The sequence below is a fragment of the Dendrobates tinctorius genome, unplaced genomic scaffold, assembly GCF_039654945.1.
Source record: "Dendrobates tinctorius isolate UK_male_01 unplaced genomic scaffold, ASM3965494v1 ptg000060l, whole genome shotgun sequence".
Classification (NCBI taxonomy): domain Eukaryota; kingdom Metazoa; phylum Chordata; class Amphibia; order Anura; family Dendrobatidae; genus Dendrobates; species Dendrobates tinctorius.
Genome location: NW_027361728.1, coordinates 44,699,416 through 44,714,983, shown reverse-complemented (window position 1 = coordinate 44,714,983; position 15,568 = coordinate 44,699,416). Strand labels below are relative to the sequence as shown.

Sequence of the window (15,568 nt, the reverse complement as noted above, 5' to 3'; positions counted from 1 at the left end):
CCCCCCCATTTGCCCCATTCAAAATAAAAAATATATATATACATATTTGGTATCTCCGCATTCAGAATCACACAATCTATCGAGCTATAAAAAGAATTAATCCGATCGATAAATGGGGTAGCGCAAAAAAAAAAAGTCAAAATGCCAGAATTATTTTTTTATGCTCACCGCAACACTGAATTAAAATGCAGTAACGGGTGATCAAAATATCGTATCCACACCAAAATGGTATAAATTAAAACGTTAGCTCGGCATGCAAAAAATAAGCCTTCACTCAGCCCCAGACCATGAAAAATGGAGACGCTACAGGGTCTCGGAAAATGACGCATTTTTTTTTTTAAACAAATTTTGGATTTTTTTCTACCATTTAAATAAAAAACAACATATACATGTTTAGTATCTATGAACTCATAATGACCTAAAGAATCATAATGGCAGGTAAGTTTTAGCATTTAGTGAACATGGTAAAAAAAATAAATAAATAACTACGAAATTGCACTTTTTTTTGCAATTTCACTGTACTTGGAATTTTTTTCCCGTTTTTCAGTACATGTTAAAACCTATGGTGTCATTCAAAAGTACAACTTGTCCAGCAAAAAACAAGACCTCACACGGCCATATTGACAGAAAAATAAAAAAAGTTATGGCTCTGGGAAGAAGGGGAGCAAAAAATGAAAACGCAAAAACGAAAATACCTTTGGTTATAAAGGGGTTAAATTGAATAATTTATTATTTTATTTTTAAAATAAGTGCTTGAAAATGTTGGTCCTTTTGTGACTTTGCAGCTCAGTTGTCATTAAAAAAATGAAAAAAAACAAAAAAAACCTTGTGTAATACATTTAAACAGCCGCAACTGTAGATAACCAACTGGTACTAAGATGAGATAACGCTATAAGAAAACATATTGAAAATCATTGGACAAGCATTTATTACAAACTAGCAGCATGGCATAAACCTACAAGCAACTGGCTTAAATTAAACGCACTTCCCAAATATGTAACAAATCAGAACAAGGAAGTATAAGCCAAAGAAAGTAAAATCAAATCAACTTTATTAACAAAAAAATATATAAAATAGAATAATAAAATGGATATACAAATACAAAAAAAGGTACTGCCTAAAAGGGTAGTAAACCCATATCTAAATAGACCAGTGTCATCATGCAAAGCATATCTATAAACTCAAATTACCATGTTGCTTCCAGAAAAATAATCCCAAATACAGAGCCCTTACAAAAGGTTCAACTGCAGACAGAGTACATAAAAATAAAGAGCAGTATATTAAAGCTCTAGTTAAACTCAATGCAGAAAGGTAGTTGGGTCGCCCTCCCAGGGCTGTGGGGTACTCGGTACCGGGCCGGTGTCGGCGGGATGTGTCACAGCAGCGGTGACCCGGTCTGTGGCCCTGGGCGCCCAATTAATGGGGGAAATTGAATGGTGGAATGTAGTTAGATGGATAGTTCGTGACGCCACCTGTGGTGTTCGGCAAAGGAGGTGTTAAGCCGACGCTGCATGCAGATCCGCTGGGACTGATAGTATGGTGCAGCAAAGATGTAAAAGCTCCCCACAGGTGAAGCTGTAGTCCCAGGGCAGTGTAGATGTGGTTGGCACGGGGATGTAGCGGTGCCAGAAAGGTAGGAAGCAGACAAGACACAGCGGGGTGCAATTTCTGTACCTTTACTTGGTAAATGCAGTCCAGGGTCCTGATTACAGATGGTACCGGAGCAGGCTAGCCTGGAAGCAACTCAGGAATTCTCTCTCAGCAGATGGGCTGTGCAGTCTCCTTCCTAGCGCCTACTTGAGGGATCTCCAGTACTGAGTTACACTGGAGTTCCTCCTGTCAGATGTTCCCAAGAACTCTACTTGCACAGCAGACAACTGTAGCCTGTTCCAGGGACTCCTCACTCCTGACTCCCGGCTCACTATCCATGTTGTTGTTGTGCCCTCAAGTCTTAGATGGGATTATTGCATTTACAGCCTTCTACTCCTCTGGTGTCTGCTGTAGGACCATCAGTGTCCATACAGCCGTGGAGACCAGGCTCCAGTTCATGCGCTCTTACAGGAGATGAGCTCTTCCTCTCAGCTCTATCTCAGCGCTCCTTCCACACATCTGCACACTTCACCCTCCACAGACTAACTACTCACTCCTTCCTCTTGGCCCTCAGAGAGCACTCCTCCCCTGAATTCCAGTTCAGAGCTCCCCCTTCTGGCCTGGAGTGGAACTGTGTTGCATGCATAGATTGACTGCGAGAGAGACCCGTCATTGCCTCCAAGCCTGGCATTACCCTCCCTGGAGGAAGGCAAAGCCACTGTGGCGGCCATAATCCTGGGGGCGCCACATAAATATATAGGCAATGTAGGACTTTGCTTACTAAAGCTGATATCTGCTGTAAAGGTCTCTGATAACTAGACATGCTAATGATGATATGTATGTAGTATGTATGCTTTGGATTTGTAGCAGCATGGCATGCTGAGAAAAGTTGATGCCAATATAAAGTTAAAAGTAATCTGTCAGCATGATGTGTGCATGCATGTACAGTACCGGTTTCAAAGACACGTCCCGTAATAAATAACTTTACATGGCCAGTCTGTTCCTCCATTACTGAGAAATCAGTGTTTGAATTGATATACAAATGAGCTAGAAGAATTATTTATAGATCTTGCACGTCAGTCACTCCAGCTTTATTCCCCGCCCAGCGCTGCCTCCTCCTGTTTGACTGACGTCTCCTTTGCCTGTAGTCATACAGCAAAGAGCCTGTACATCAAGAAGGAGGTGGTGGTGCTGGACGGGCAATAGAGCTGGAGTGCCAGAGACTTCAGTTATTCAGCCTCATTTGCATATCAATTAAAACGCTGATTTCTCAGTAACAGAGGCTTTACAAAGCAATTGCTGGACTTGTCTTTGAAAGAGCTACATGCGCATATAAACAGTTTGAGGGTTGAAATCCTGCTCAACGTTCCTTTACAGGATAATAATGATTACTTACTATATGTAATAATACAAAAGTCTTTCAACGTGCACCTGTTCCCATTAGCAGAGATTATAATTGTATTTGTAACTCTTCAAGGGGCTGTCCACAATTTTGTTTTGTTAAAAAAACTAAAAAAATAAAATGACAATTTAGCAATAAAAATACATTCCTTTTGCAGAGAATGGGCAGGTGCGTACACCCAGGACAGGATATGCAGAAATCCTCTTGTACCAACAGTCAATCACTGACTACATCAGCAGTAATAAGTTGTTCGCATCCCCATCCCCTCCAGAATACAGAGGAGACCCAGGTAGGTCTATGATGGGAGCAGCATGAGGTGAGTAAGGTTTGATTATTGTATTTTTAAAATTTAAATCTTTATGGGTTGATTTAACAAAAATATTGTTGGAGAACATATTTAAAGGGAATATGTCAGCACAAAATAACTGTTTAAACCTAGTACAGGCGCTAGGCGCACCATTGGCATTGCAGAGTAGTTATGTTTATCTTTCCGCCTTCTAGTTTATTTGGTATGTCTGCCATCCTCTTTTGGATTACAGAAGCCAGAGGAGGGTGGATAGAGAAGGAATAGCTTAGTTACTCACCGATAACGGTGTTTCTCGGAACCCATGACAGCACCACGGAGAGAGGGGATCCGCCCTTCAGGGACAGGAACCTACAGATAAAAAGGGCGGTACCTCTCCTCCGCCTCCAGTTGGTTACAGAGCATCAGAGGGTCTCCAGGTTAGTTAGACAACAGAAATATATGCACAACATTATAATATTGCTTATTTATCAGAAGCACCGTGCCTAAACGGAAACACTCTACAAACAATAAAACGTGATCACCACACTCATGAAGGGGAGGGGAATAAGCGGGTGCTGTCATGGGTTCCGAGAAACACCATTATCGGTGAGTAACTAAGCTATTCTCTCTCACCCATGACAGCACCACGAAGAGAATTACAGAGATTGGTAGCTTAGGGAGGGACCACCGCCTGAAGGACCCTTCTCCCGAAGGTCAGGTCAGACGTAGAGCCTAGATCTAATCGATAGTGTCTGAAAAAGGTTGAAGGTGATGACCAGGTGGCCACCTTACAGATTTGTTCTATTGATACCTCAGATCTTTCAGCCCATGACGTCGCCATCGCTCTTGTGGAATGGGCTCTCAACCCTTCCGGGATGGTATTTCCACTGGATGACAATGCCAGGGCAATCGCATCCCTTGTCCACCTTGCCAGGGTACTCTTAGATGCTTTGAGTCCCTTCCGAGGTCCCTGAAAACACACAAAGAGAGCCTTCCTTCCTATATTTTTTGGTGGCCTCTAGATACTGCACTAGGCACCTCTTCACATCTAAGGTGTGGAATTTTTCTTCTCCCTTATTTTTAGGATTTGGGCAGAATGAAGGAAGGACTACCTCTTGGGACCTATGGAAATGTGATGACACTTTTGGTAGATAGGCTGGATCAGGCTTTAAAATAACCCTATCCTCTAGAATCTTTGTGAAAGGTGGCCCTGCTGATAAAGCTTGCATATCGCTCACTCTGCGAGCTGATGTTAGCGCCACCAGAAGCACTGTTTTTAACAACAGGATTCTTAGGGATGCTGAGTGAACAGGTTCGAACGGTGGGCCTGTTAGTGTGGATAGTACAAGAGTTAGGCCCCATGATGGTAATCTTTGATTAGCTATCGGCCTGGATCTGGATACGGCCTTAATAAATCTTGCCACTCAAGGATTACCTGCCACATCATGGTTATAAAGGGCGCCCAAGGCCGCTACTTGTACCTTTAATGTGTTGACCGCTAGACCCTCTTCTAGGTCCTTTTGTAGAAATTCTAGGATTTTATCAATGTGAACTCCGTCCTGAACCTTTACCCCCAAAGTGGATAAGAATTTTTTCCACGTTCTCCCGTAGGCTCTCATCGTAACCGGTTTCCTACTTTTTTGTAACGTAGTTATCAGGTTCTCTGAAAACCCTCTGTCTCTCATCAGTGCCCTCTCAAATTCCATGCTGTTAAATGGAACCTCCCTGCCTGAGGGTGTAACACTGGGCCCTGCGATAGCAGGTCCGGGAGATTCGGTAGGATCCATGGGTCGGTTACCGAGAGCATTCTTAGCCAGGAGAACCAGGTTCTTTTGGGCCAGAAGGGGGCTATTAAAATCATTCTTGCCCCGTCCTCCCTGACTTTTCTTAGCACTGCTGGGATCAGCATGATCGGGGGAAAGGCATATGTTAGGCCCTGTGTCCATGGGTGCATGAAGGCATCCAGAGCTAGAGGATTCCCCCTGGGGTCTATGGAGCAGAAAGTTTCCACTTTTTTGTTTCTGAAGCCGGCGAACAGATCAATGTCCGGGGCCCCCCATATTTTTACAATCTGCCGAAAAACGGACCGCTTTAGGACCCATTCCCCTTGTCATAATTGGGTGCGACTCAGAAAGTCTGCACTTTGATTCTCCGTGCCTTGGCTGTGTAGTGCTGACAGAGATAACAGGTTTGCCTCTGCTAGTTTGAGGACTCTGGAGGATGTGTCCATTAGGGCTTGGGACCTGGTTCCCCCCTGATGATTTATATATGCTATTGTGACTTGATTGTCCGAAAAAATGCAGACATGATGACCTCGGAGCAGGGGTAAGAAGTGTGTTAATGCGTAGCCCACTGCTAAGAGCTCTTTCTGGTTCGAGGAGGCTTCTAATTCTTGACCTCCCCACGCACCCTCGGCCACTTTGTTGTTCATGTGTGCTCCCCACCTTGTGGGACTGGCGTCTGTGGTAACTATGTGCGTTATTTTTGTTATCCAGAGGATCCCTTTGGAAAGGTTGTCTTGGCTTCTCCACTAGGCTAGGGAATGAGTAGTTTTTGAATTTAGGGTAATACGACCCTCTAGTTGTCCCCCTACTGTAGACTGGTTGGCTAGTACATCCCACTGTAGATCTCTCGTGTGTAACTGAGAACTCAGTAGTGACATAGCTTTCCTTAATGTCATGGAGGGATTTTGGATGGCTCTTGTTACAATTTGAGCGATTCTCTCCTTCTTGCGGTCTGGGAGGCGGCACTCTTGAATGTTTGAGTCCAATGTTATAACTAGAATTCCTGTACTCTGCTACACTCCAATCCTGATTTTTTTAAATTTAGTAGCCAGTCCAGGCCCCGCAGAGTGTCCATCATCCTGTCCCTCTGTTCCTGGCATTTTTGAGCCGAGCTGCTTGCTATTAAAAAATCGTCCAGACACGGGATTATTATTATGTCTTGCTCCCTTTATATGGGCCATCATCTCTGCCACTATTTTGGTAAATACCCGTGGAGCTACAGATATTCCGAATGGCAAGGCTCTGTACTGGAGTTCTCTTATCTCGCCATTTTCCGAGATGGCTAACCTGAGATATTTCCTGGAGTTTTTGTGAATGCGGATGTGATAATAGGTGTCGCTGAGATCTAACACCGTCATGAAGCAGTTCGGAAACAGGATTTTGGTGGTGGACCTGATCGACTCCATTTTGAAGCTTTGATTTCTGACGTATCTGTTTAATTTTTTCAAATTTATAATCGTCCGAAATGTGCCGTCTGGCTTGGTCACTAGGAAAAGAGGGGAGTAGAACCCCCTGCCCCTTTCCTGCAGGGGAACCTCCTGGAGGACTCCATTTTCTACCAAGCTTAGGATTTCATTTTCTAGGGCTTCCTGCTCTTGCATACTGGATCTTAGCGGAGTCATTACATACTTTTGAGGCGGGAGGGAGAGAAAGTCTATCCTTAGGCCCTCCTGGATTAGGTTTACTATCCATGGGTTGTCTGAGATTCTTTTCCAGGCTGGGAGGAAAAGGGTTAATCTTCCCCCCACCCTGGGTAAACTGTCACTTAGAGGCCTTTTTGTCTCGGGACGAGTTGCCGAAGAGGAACCCTCTATCTCTTCGCTTGTCATCCCACTTTTGCTCTCTCGGTGGTCTCCGCTGAAAAAAATTTCTATTCCGAAAGGGCCTCTTAAATGTTGCAGGCCCCAAATATGGGAACCCTTTCTTCTTGTCCCCCACTTTCTGGAGGATGTCATGTAACGTCTCCCCAAAAAGGAATTTCCCTTCACAGGGGATTGAACACAGTTTCATCTTGGTCTGTAGGTCCCCTAGCAGCTTTTAAGCCATAGTGTTCTACGTGCTGCATTTGAGAGTGCTGCTGCTTTGGACGATAACTGGATTGAATCTGCCGATGAGTCCGCTAAGAAGGCAGCCGCTCCCCTTATTACTGGGATAGAGTCTAGGATTTTATCCCTTGGCATCTTCTCTTAGTTGCTTTTCGAGGTGGTCCACCCAAACCATTAGGGCTCTCGAAGTACATATCACCGCGATGGCTGGCCTGAGGTTACCTCCAGCTGATTCCAATGCCCCTTTAAGAAAGGTATCTGCCTTTTTATCTAGGGGATCCTTGAGGGTACCCATGTCCTCAAAGGGGAGGGCGAATTTCTTTGAGGCCATTGTGATGGCTACGTCGAGCTTCGGGGCTTTATCCCAAGATGTAGATGCCTCTTCCTCAAAGGGATATTTCCTTTTAAGGGAAGGGACTGTGGTGTTTTTCATGTCCGGTTTATCCCATTCTTTTTTTATTAGACCCCGAACATTTTCATTTAGCGGGAACACTTTCCGCTTTTTCTGGCCCAGTCCCCCGAACATTATGTCCTGGACTGTTTTATCGGGCCCAGGGTCCAACGCCCCCATGGTAGACCTTACTGCTTTCACTGGTTTGTCTACCTCAGCCGCCATCTTGGTACACCTCTATACCCTGGCGCCGCCTGCATGCATGCTGGGTCCCTGCGAGCCCTGACTTCCTCTCCGGAGCGGCGGCTCCGGCGTCTCTCCCGCCCACTCACCTGACAGCCCACATCGGCCCCAGCAGTGGCAGCTTCGGGCACCGCACCTTCCCGAGGCAGGGGCCTCTCCACTGCCATCTCCGGTCAGGCCGGCCTCGGATCCTGGACAAGACAAAGGTACCGTCCTGTGGGTCCCCCGTCAGGGTTAGGAACTCAAATGGAGGCAGAGGAGAGGTACTGCCCTTTTTATGTGTATGTTCCTGTCCCTGAAGGGTGGATCCCCTCTCTCCGTGGTGCTGTCATGGGTGAGAGAGAAAACAAGTAGGTGGGAAAGTGCACTGAATTGCTTGGCCATGTGTACAGAGCACTTGTGCTACCTTTGAACAGTCATTTTGTCCCTTTAACATGTAAACATATTACAGAGGGTGAAGAGATTAGTAATATAATGATAAGATGATGGTCACTAGGCCCCTCATACTAGCGACATTGCTTCCCTGCTCTTGTATAATTACAAATTGTTCTTACCTGCTGCAAACTGAATTTATCCTACAGATGATATATAGCAATCACATGTACAGGTCCTAATTTCTGGTAGCTACTGCTTTCATCACTATCTTTCAATTATCTCTGCACCCTCATTCAGATGTTTGTGAAAATCTGTCCAAAATCGGACTGAAAGACAAAGACGGGCCATAGCTCTCCCGACTTGAGCATGACAGCGTCATAGAAATATACGAAGCTGTCACGCTCAGGTCGAGAGAACCATGGCCAGTCTGTGCATTAGTGGCCCGTGCTCAGACTACTTGGCATGGACATCTGAATGAGCACTAAAGGTACGTGTACTTGTTTTTTTATTATTTTTTCAAAAACTGAGCAGAATCTCACCAAATCATCCTGAAAAACTTAAAACTCCTTATAAACTTGGGGGTTTCTGCTCATCTTTCACTCTAAAAACTTAGCCAAAAGTCTCCATGTACACATACCCTACGGATACAGAAATAACTGAACATGACAGCTGGACACTGGAGGCAATGGACAAAAGACCTGAATATATGTTCCCCTACCCAGTTTTATCAATGTCACTGGTAAGCCATACCTGGCTGGTGAAGGCAGAGGTCACTTTGCTTGAACCCTAAATATGTGGAGTTGTGTAAGTGGAGTGTTCTGGCTGACAGCCGTATCTGTAAGTGTTGTGTTTGGACAGCTTTATATAATATACTACAGGCACAAATATAAGGAAGAATACACCTATACCACATGTCTGTGTCAGTCCTTGCTACAAATGCCACAGAGTAGTACCTGCGTGAAAAGAATTAAATTCCTTTTCCAAAACTGCCAGTGTTTCCCTTTCATTTTCATCTTCAAAATGGTAATCATGTCTGTCCGCTGGGTCAATCGACTCGATCTCGGAGATCTCCGAGGTTGCTCTGGACATTGGTCGAGCCACTGCAGAACTCGGTCTTGGACTGCTATAAGATCCTGAGATTCGATGAATGGACTTTGAAGAATAGGAACTTCTGGAGGAACTGGCTGCAAAATACCATATACAATAGCAATTACATCAGAATGAAGAGAGAGAACGTTTAACATAACCTACATTGAAAAAGCTAGCCGCATGATTATGGCCATGTGTAGAGTTATGATTCATAGATCGTACGTGTTTTAGAACTTGAGATGAATATACAGTATGTTTCCAGCTCTTGTGGAAATTGCAAGAACATCTGGAATTTCACACAATGCCTCAATAAAAAAAAATAATTTACATAAACTACATATAAGATTTTCACACATGAAGGTTGTCCAAAGTTAACTTTAGATGTAGCAAAGGCTTTCACTTGCCTTGATTAATGCAAACTAATGCGCATATAGAGATATTGTGAACCTAATGAAATTGTACAATGACTCCCTTATTAACATATGCACACCAACTTTCTGCACATATTTACGAGTTTTGCATAGAACAATAATTATATGCAAAAATATGTGTTTCCAACAGAGTGTTGTCTATTAAAAGGATATCGCTTTGGAAAGACGTCGGAGCCATGCTTGGCATCCGTATTAATTCCATCACATATAAAAACAAGCTGAAGGTTTTCTGCAGGATGCAAATATAATGGAATTATGTAATATTGAGCACACTTAGAAATAACTAAAGAGTTACAATGTTAACGTTCACTTGTTTAGACCCCAATTCAGACAATGCACATCTTAATGGTTAATGTACTGTAAGTACATTACACTGCCGTCATTTTTTATTAAGTCTGGCAGCAATCCACAGGAGGCGAGCTTGTTGAGTTCAATGATCCATTACTTTTAGGTTACCTGCTGTCTCACCTGTTTAACACAAAGCTTCTTTCCCTGTTCATTCTTTAATTCTAGTACCATTAATCATGCAATTACACGTTTTGATAATGTAAACTATATACGGTACTTAGCTATCCCATAATCACATCATCCCATAATAAAATATTTAGTATGATAGGATGGGAACCTTAGTTTTGCAACCATGTTTAGGCTTGAAGTGTGGGCTTAGGCCATGATCTCATGAAGCGTACATGCTGCGTTTCGGCGTAGCTTTTTTTTGTGTGTGTGTGTGCTGCGTCTAACAGTTCATTCAAAGTGCATGTGATTTCATGAAAACTCATGAGCTCTGTGCATTTAAATATGCTGTTGAACTGGTATTTTTTTGTGGCCAGGGGAGTCTGAACGGGAGTGGACAGAAAGCTGACAACGGCCTGAGACCCATTGAAGCGCTAGTTCAGCGCAAAACGGCCATTGTCAGCTTTCTGACCACTCCCGTTCTCACTCCCCTGGCCAACATGTAACACATGTACCAATAAAGCAGCAGCATTTCTTCAACAGCCCGGTGAATGCGGTCCTTCTTTTCTCCTTTGGATTTCGGGTACAGCTGTGGTCTTCACAGGACGAGCACCGGAGGCTGCAGGCAAGCCAGCACTTCTAAAACCGTACAACACCTGAACCAACTACGGTAACAGTGGTGCCATCCGCGCTTTTTCTTCTTTCTTTTTTTCACAATACTTTGGTATTTTTTTGTGTTTTTGTCTGTTTAGGTTAAGGAGAGGAAAAAAATGCATGCATAAAATACAATTGCATTTTTATGCACTGAATACCATTAATGCTGCACTAAAATAAGCATTAAAATATGATACATCAAACACACAGAAAAAGGGGAAAAACACAACAACTCAAAGCTAAGAACATAATAATTAAAGTAGGTTGTTATTGCATATTTCTGTACAGATACCTGCAGAAAAAAAAGTAGGAAACTGAGCAGCGGTTTCTTATGTGGGAACATAGCCTTACAAGGAGATTCAAATTTCATGGTTGTGCATTGAAGTAAATATTTCTCACAGGCCATGCTTGGTGTATGAAACACTTCCATACACTGTACAAACAATAGCTTATGATGTGCTTGCATTAGTAAAGCAGGCACCGGCAGTCACCATTTCTAGGATCTCAGAGAACAAATATTGAGAGAAAGTATAGCTAAAAAAGTACTGATCTGTAAAATGTATACCAGTAGGTGGCTCAGTGGTTAGCACTGTTGTCTAGTAGATCTGGGGTCCTGGTTTTAAACCCAACAAACACAACATCTGCAAGGAGTTTGTATGTTTTCCCCGTGTTTGTGTGGATTTCCTCCGAGTTCTCCGGTTTCCTCCCACACTCCAAAGACAAACTGATAGGGAGTATAGATTGTGAGGCCAATGGATACAGAGATGATAATGTTTGTAAGGTGCTGTGGAATTAAAGGCGCTATACAAATAAAAAATAAGTAAGATGAAAACACCCTTCTAATTCTTGAGTTCAGGTGTTTCAGACAAACCCTTTGTAACCAGATGCATAAAATCTAGGACCTTGTTCTTGCAATCTCCATAGACACATATTGGTTGTAGTATGCTTTGTACTGAAGAGTTCAGTGACTTTAGACATGACAGTCTCATAAGCTGCAAACGTTGCCACATCAGAAATCTTCAATTTGCTAGATCTGCACTGGAAGGATTATTATTACAATGTATCTAGGAATAACTGCCTCAAAAAGAAAGACCATAAAAACTTGAGCTGCCACATGCTGAACCTCATGCCTCACAGCTTGCAAAAAAGAAGAGGAAACTTAATAGCTGCCTACAAGTATCTCAAGGGCTGCCACATTGTAGAAGGATCATTTTTATTCTCATTTGCACAAGGAAAGACTAGAAGCAATGGGATGAAACTGAATGGGAGGAGACACAGATTAGATATTAGAAAAGACTTTTTGAAAGTGATGGTGATCAATGAGTGGAAGACTCTGCCATGAGAGGTGGTGAGTTCTCCTTCAATGGAAGTCTTCAAACAGAGGCTGGACAGACATCTGTCTGGGATGGTTTAGTGACTCCTGCTTTGAGCAGGGGGTTGGAACAGATGACCCAGGAGGTCCCTCCCAACTCTACAATTCTATGATTCTATGGCAGATAAAAATGACGTCTCCTCTTTTCTATCATTCACAACAGAGTTTCAAACTCCCTCCTGAAGTGCTATCAGCACAAGAACAGTGTGTCAGGGGCTTCAAGAAATAGATTTTCAGTAGATGACCAGTTTACCATGCACAATGTTAACTGGAGCGGTGCAAAGCAGGTCTGGTACTCTGGTAGACAAATCTGTGTATACCCAGCATGTGCTACATTCTAGAAAGCATAGAGCCTTCTGTACATTTTATGGAAGATGGATAATAATATTGGGCTGTATTGCAGAGTTCGTTAATTCCTGTGAAGGGCTTCCAATTCTGTGTGAACAGTTTTATAAAGGTAATTTCAACTATTCAGCATGGCTTTGCCCTTGGTTTGGAAACACAGAATAGCAATGGGATATCCAACAAGCTCATGTAGGTGTAATAGTCGCAAAAATCGCCATCTTGTACTTTTCACCACAAAGTGACATTCCCATCACACAATAAAGAGAAAAAAATTCCTATTCTTACCACACTTACCGTAATTTGACATTACCTACATAGAGGGATAGACTGGATTTTTTACACTACAAAAGCATCCTCCAGAAGGACTATTAAACTTTAGCAGATTTATTGCTGTTGGGATTCATCACTTTTTTTGGATTATTTCTAAATAACTTATTAGTCCTCGATGATGATATGGCATTTGTAAAGTACACCATGATATAAACTCTGCTTGCACTTAATTACAAGTGCACATGCACATATTACTGCTTGAGGGAGAGCATTTCTGGGGTCCCAAAGTAGCACAGCTCAACTCTGCCTACAAAAGTAGACACTCTTCATACCAAAAATTAGCAAAGCATGTACATACTCTAAACTAAACTCAAACAACTCCTATGTATGCTACATCATTAGCACTCTACAAAATCAATACATCACCCATCGCTTTACCTGCAAAGCAAACTTCCCTTGCCTATAGGACAGGTACCAAGGGAGCTGGAGATTGCATAGTTTTCATCATGTGGATTGCATTGGGGAATATTTGCAAGAATAAAATATGAGGGAGAGGAATACAGAAATATGATCTGAGCTGTCTACGAAGAAGACTGAGACCCGAGAGGAGCCTCAACACTCTGAGGACAGGAAATCAGTGGATAAAAAAAAACGTTAGAATGATATTAACTTTATGTTAACATGTGTAGGAAGTGATGGATGTCAGCCAAGCAGCAGTAATGAAGGTGCACAATAAGTGCTGATTAAAATGATCAAAGATGAAGCTTTTTGATAAAGCAAAAAAAACAAAAGCACTTGAAAAATAACCTTGTTCTGGTCTAGATAGAAAGTGGAAATGATGTCTGAAAATTTACATGTAAATCCACCAATGCTGTTGTTCATGAAATTATAGCATCCTTTAAAGAGTCCTTTCCTCTAGCATGAAAAACAATCCCTAAAAAAACTCCCATCTATATATTTTTATTAAATGTGTGCATATATGCTTATAATGTAGTGTGAGTGTATTAATATACTGACCTACTGCCGCTTTCTCTGGTTTCCTGCGCTGTTCTGTGTCTCAGTGACTTCACTGCAATTACAACTATCTGGCTCCACTTTATGTGTGAGCCGGAAGTCTCTTTTACAATACTAGATTAAGGCCCGATGCTATCGCATCGAGAGGATAGTGACACACCTCTTGCCATGTTAACCCTCAATACACACACACCTCCTAAACACACACTCCTCTCACCTTTCACCATCTCCACTCACATCCACTCACTCTTTCACTCCACATACGACCCTTTCTCTCACTCCGTCTCTCATACTCACACTGTCATCGTCGCTGCTCCATGATCCCCGACATCTTCTTCCGCCGGCGCCATCCTGGATCCCAACGTTGTCCACGCCGGCGACATGTTCTTGCGGCCATGCCATCTTGAGTATTCTGAAATCCTGCGAGTGGACATTAGTGGAGATAGTGAAAGGTGAGAGGAGTGTATGTTGAGGAGTGGTGTGTTGAGGGTTAACATGGCAAGAGGTGTGCTGTGACGTCACCAGTTACAACTGGACGGAAGTTGTTACAACCCGGAAGCTGCTTAGCGCATTTATTATAGTAGATAAGCCTCATTCTGACGCTCCAGAGGTTTACATTGCAAAACCTACTTCTGGGTCATGCAGGGCGCGAGTGACCAGGCCTGTCTGCAGAGCAGTGATGTCACTGAGAAAAGGAGCAGAACTGCGCTGGGTCATGGAGATAGTAGTCGTAGGTGAGTACAATACACAGATGGGGAAGGCACCATCAACTAGTTAGACAAAGTATAATAGGGATCCAACCACAATATGTCTTAAAGTGAATTCAAGTAACCTGAGAGCAAAGAAAACATAAACAAAAGTAGGGATCACCTTTAAAAAAATCACAATTTTATTCCATAGGACATACAAAAACACCACAAAATATAAAAACAATTAAAAATACAGTAGTTACCACACGTAACCTGTATGAATGGGGGCAGCAACCAGCCCTATATAACACCTGTATAAGTTGGAAATGCCTAATTGAGAATAAGTATTATTTACAGCATATCCAAAAATAAGAGTATGCAAAAAGAATACAGCTGATCTTATACTGTGTCTATATAACAAATTGATTCCTAATTGAAGGTCAATACAATATATAGCAAGTAAAGGTAAGTAATTATATAGTATATACACATGTAGCTTAATAATCAACAGGTGAAGAGTCTATAGTAGGACTAAAAACAGTCACAGAAAGGTTAGAGTTGGCACCCAATAGCAAGCCACCAATACTAAGGCCGGTGCACTAGCCAATGTATGGTAGAATATATTACCCCACTTAGATTATGGGGTATAGGAAGGGTTAAGAAAATATCCAAGATAACATGTAAATAATAGATGAATAAATCACCCTCTCCTCCAATACTATACAGTACAACCCCAAACTGCAGGCTGAGAAGAACATGCTCACTGAACACTGAAAGCCACTATGCATATGCTGGTATAAAGGTGCAAGGTGCGGCTCCCATCACCTGACGCGTATCGTCACCGAGGTGACTTCATCAGGGGCAAGAAGAACTGAAGAGGTTTGTAAGTTCACCCTGTATAAGTATACAAGAAATAATTACAAAATTCACAGCAGCTGTTTAAACTCACTGCATGGAGTCAGCGTCTGGTCACAGCGTGTGGACGCTGGACCGGAAATGCCAAGGGCGCATGAGCCAAGCTGGTGTCATGGAGACAATAGACGCTTTGTGACGCGCTATATGCTGAGACTAGTAGAGTGAGGTGTCCCCCCTTCTCCTGCATTTCCATCATGGGTGAGTGATAATGGAATGGTAT

The 15,568-nt window shown here is 42.8% G+C and overlaps 1 protein-coding gene across 6 annotated transcripts in view; it reads right to left on the bottom strand.

Annotated features, from left to right (window-relative positions):
• Positions 1-15,568, bottom strand: part of ZBBX (zinc finger B-box domain containing) — a 346,983-nt gene that overhangs the window by 26,875 nt on the left and 304,540 nt on the right. For all 6 annotated transcript variants that reach the window (XM_073578937.1, XM_073578938.1, XM_073578941.1 and 3 more), the window contains one exon: positions 9,070-9,300. In XM_073578937.1, the coding sequence (XP_073435038.1) occupies positions 9,070-9,300 (231 nt within the window). The remainder of the gene's footprint in view (positions 1-9,069; positions 9,301-15,568) is intronic.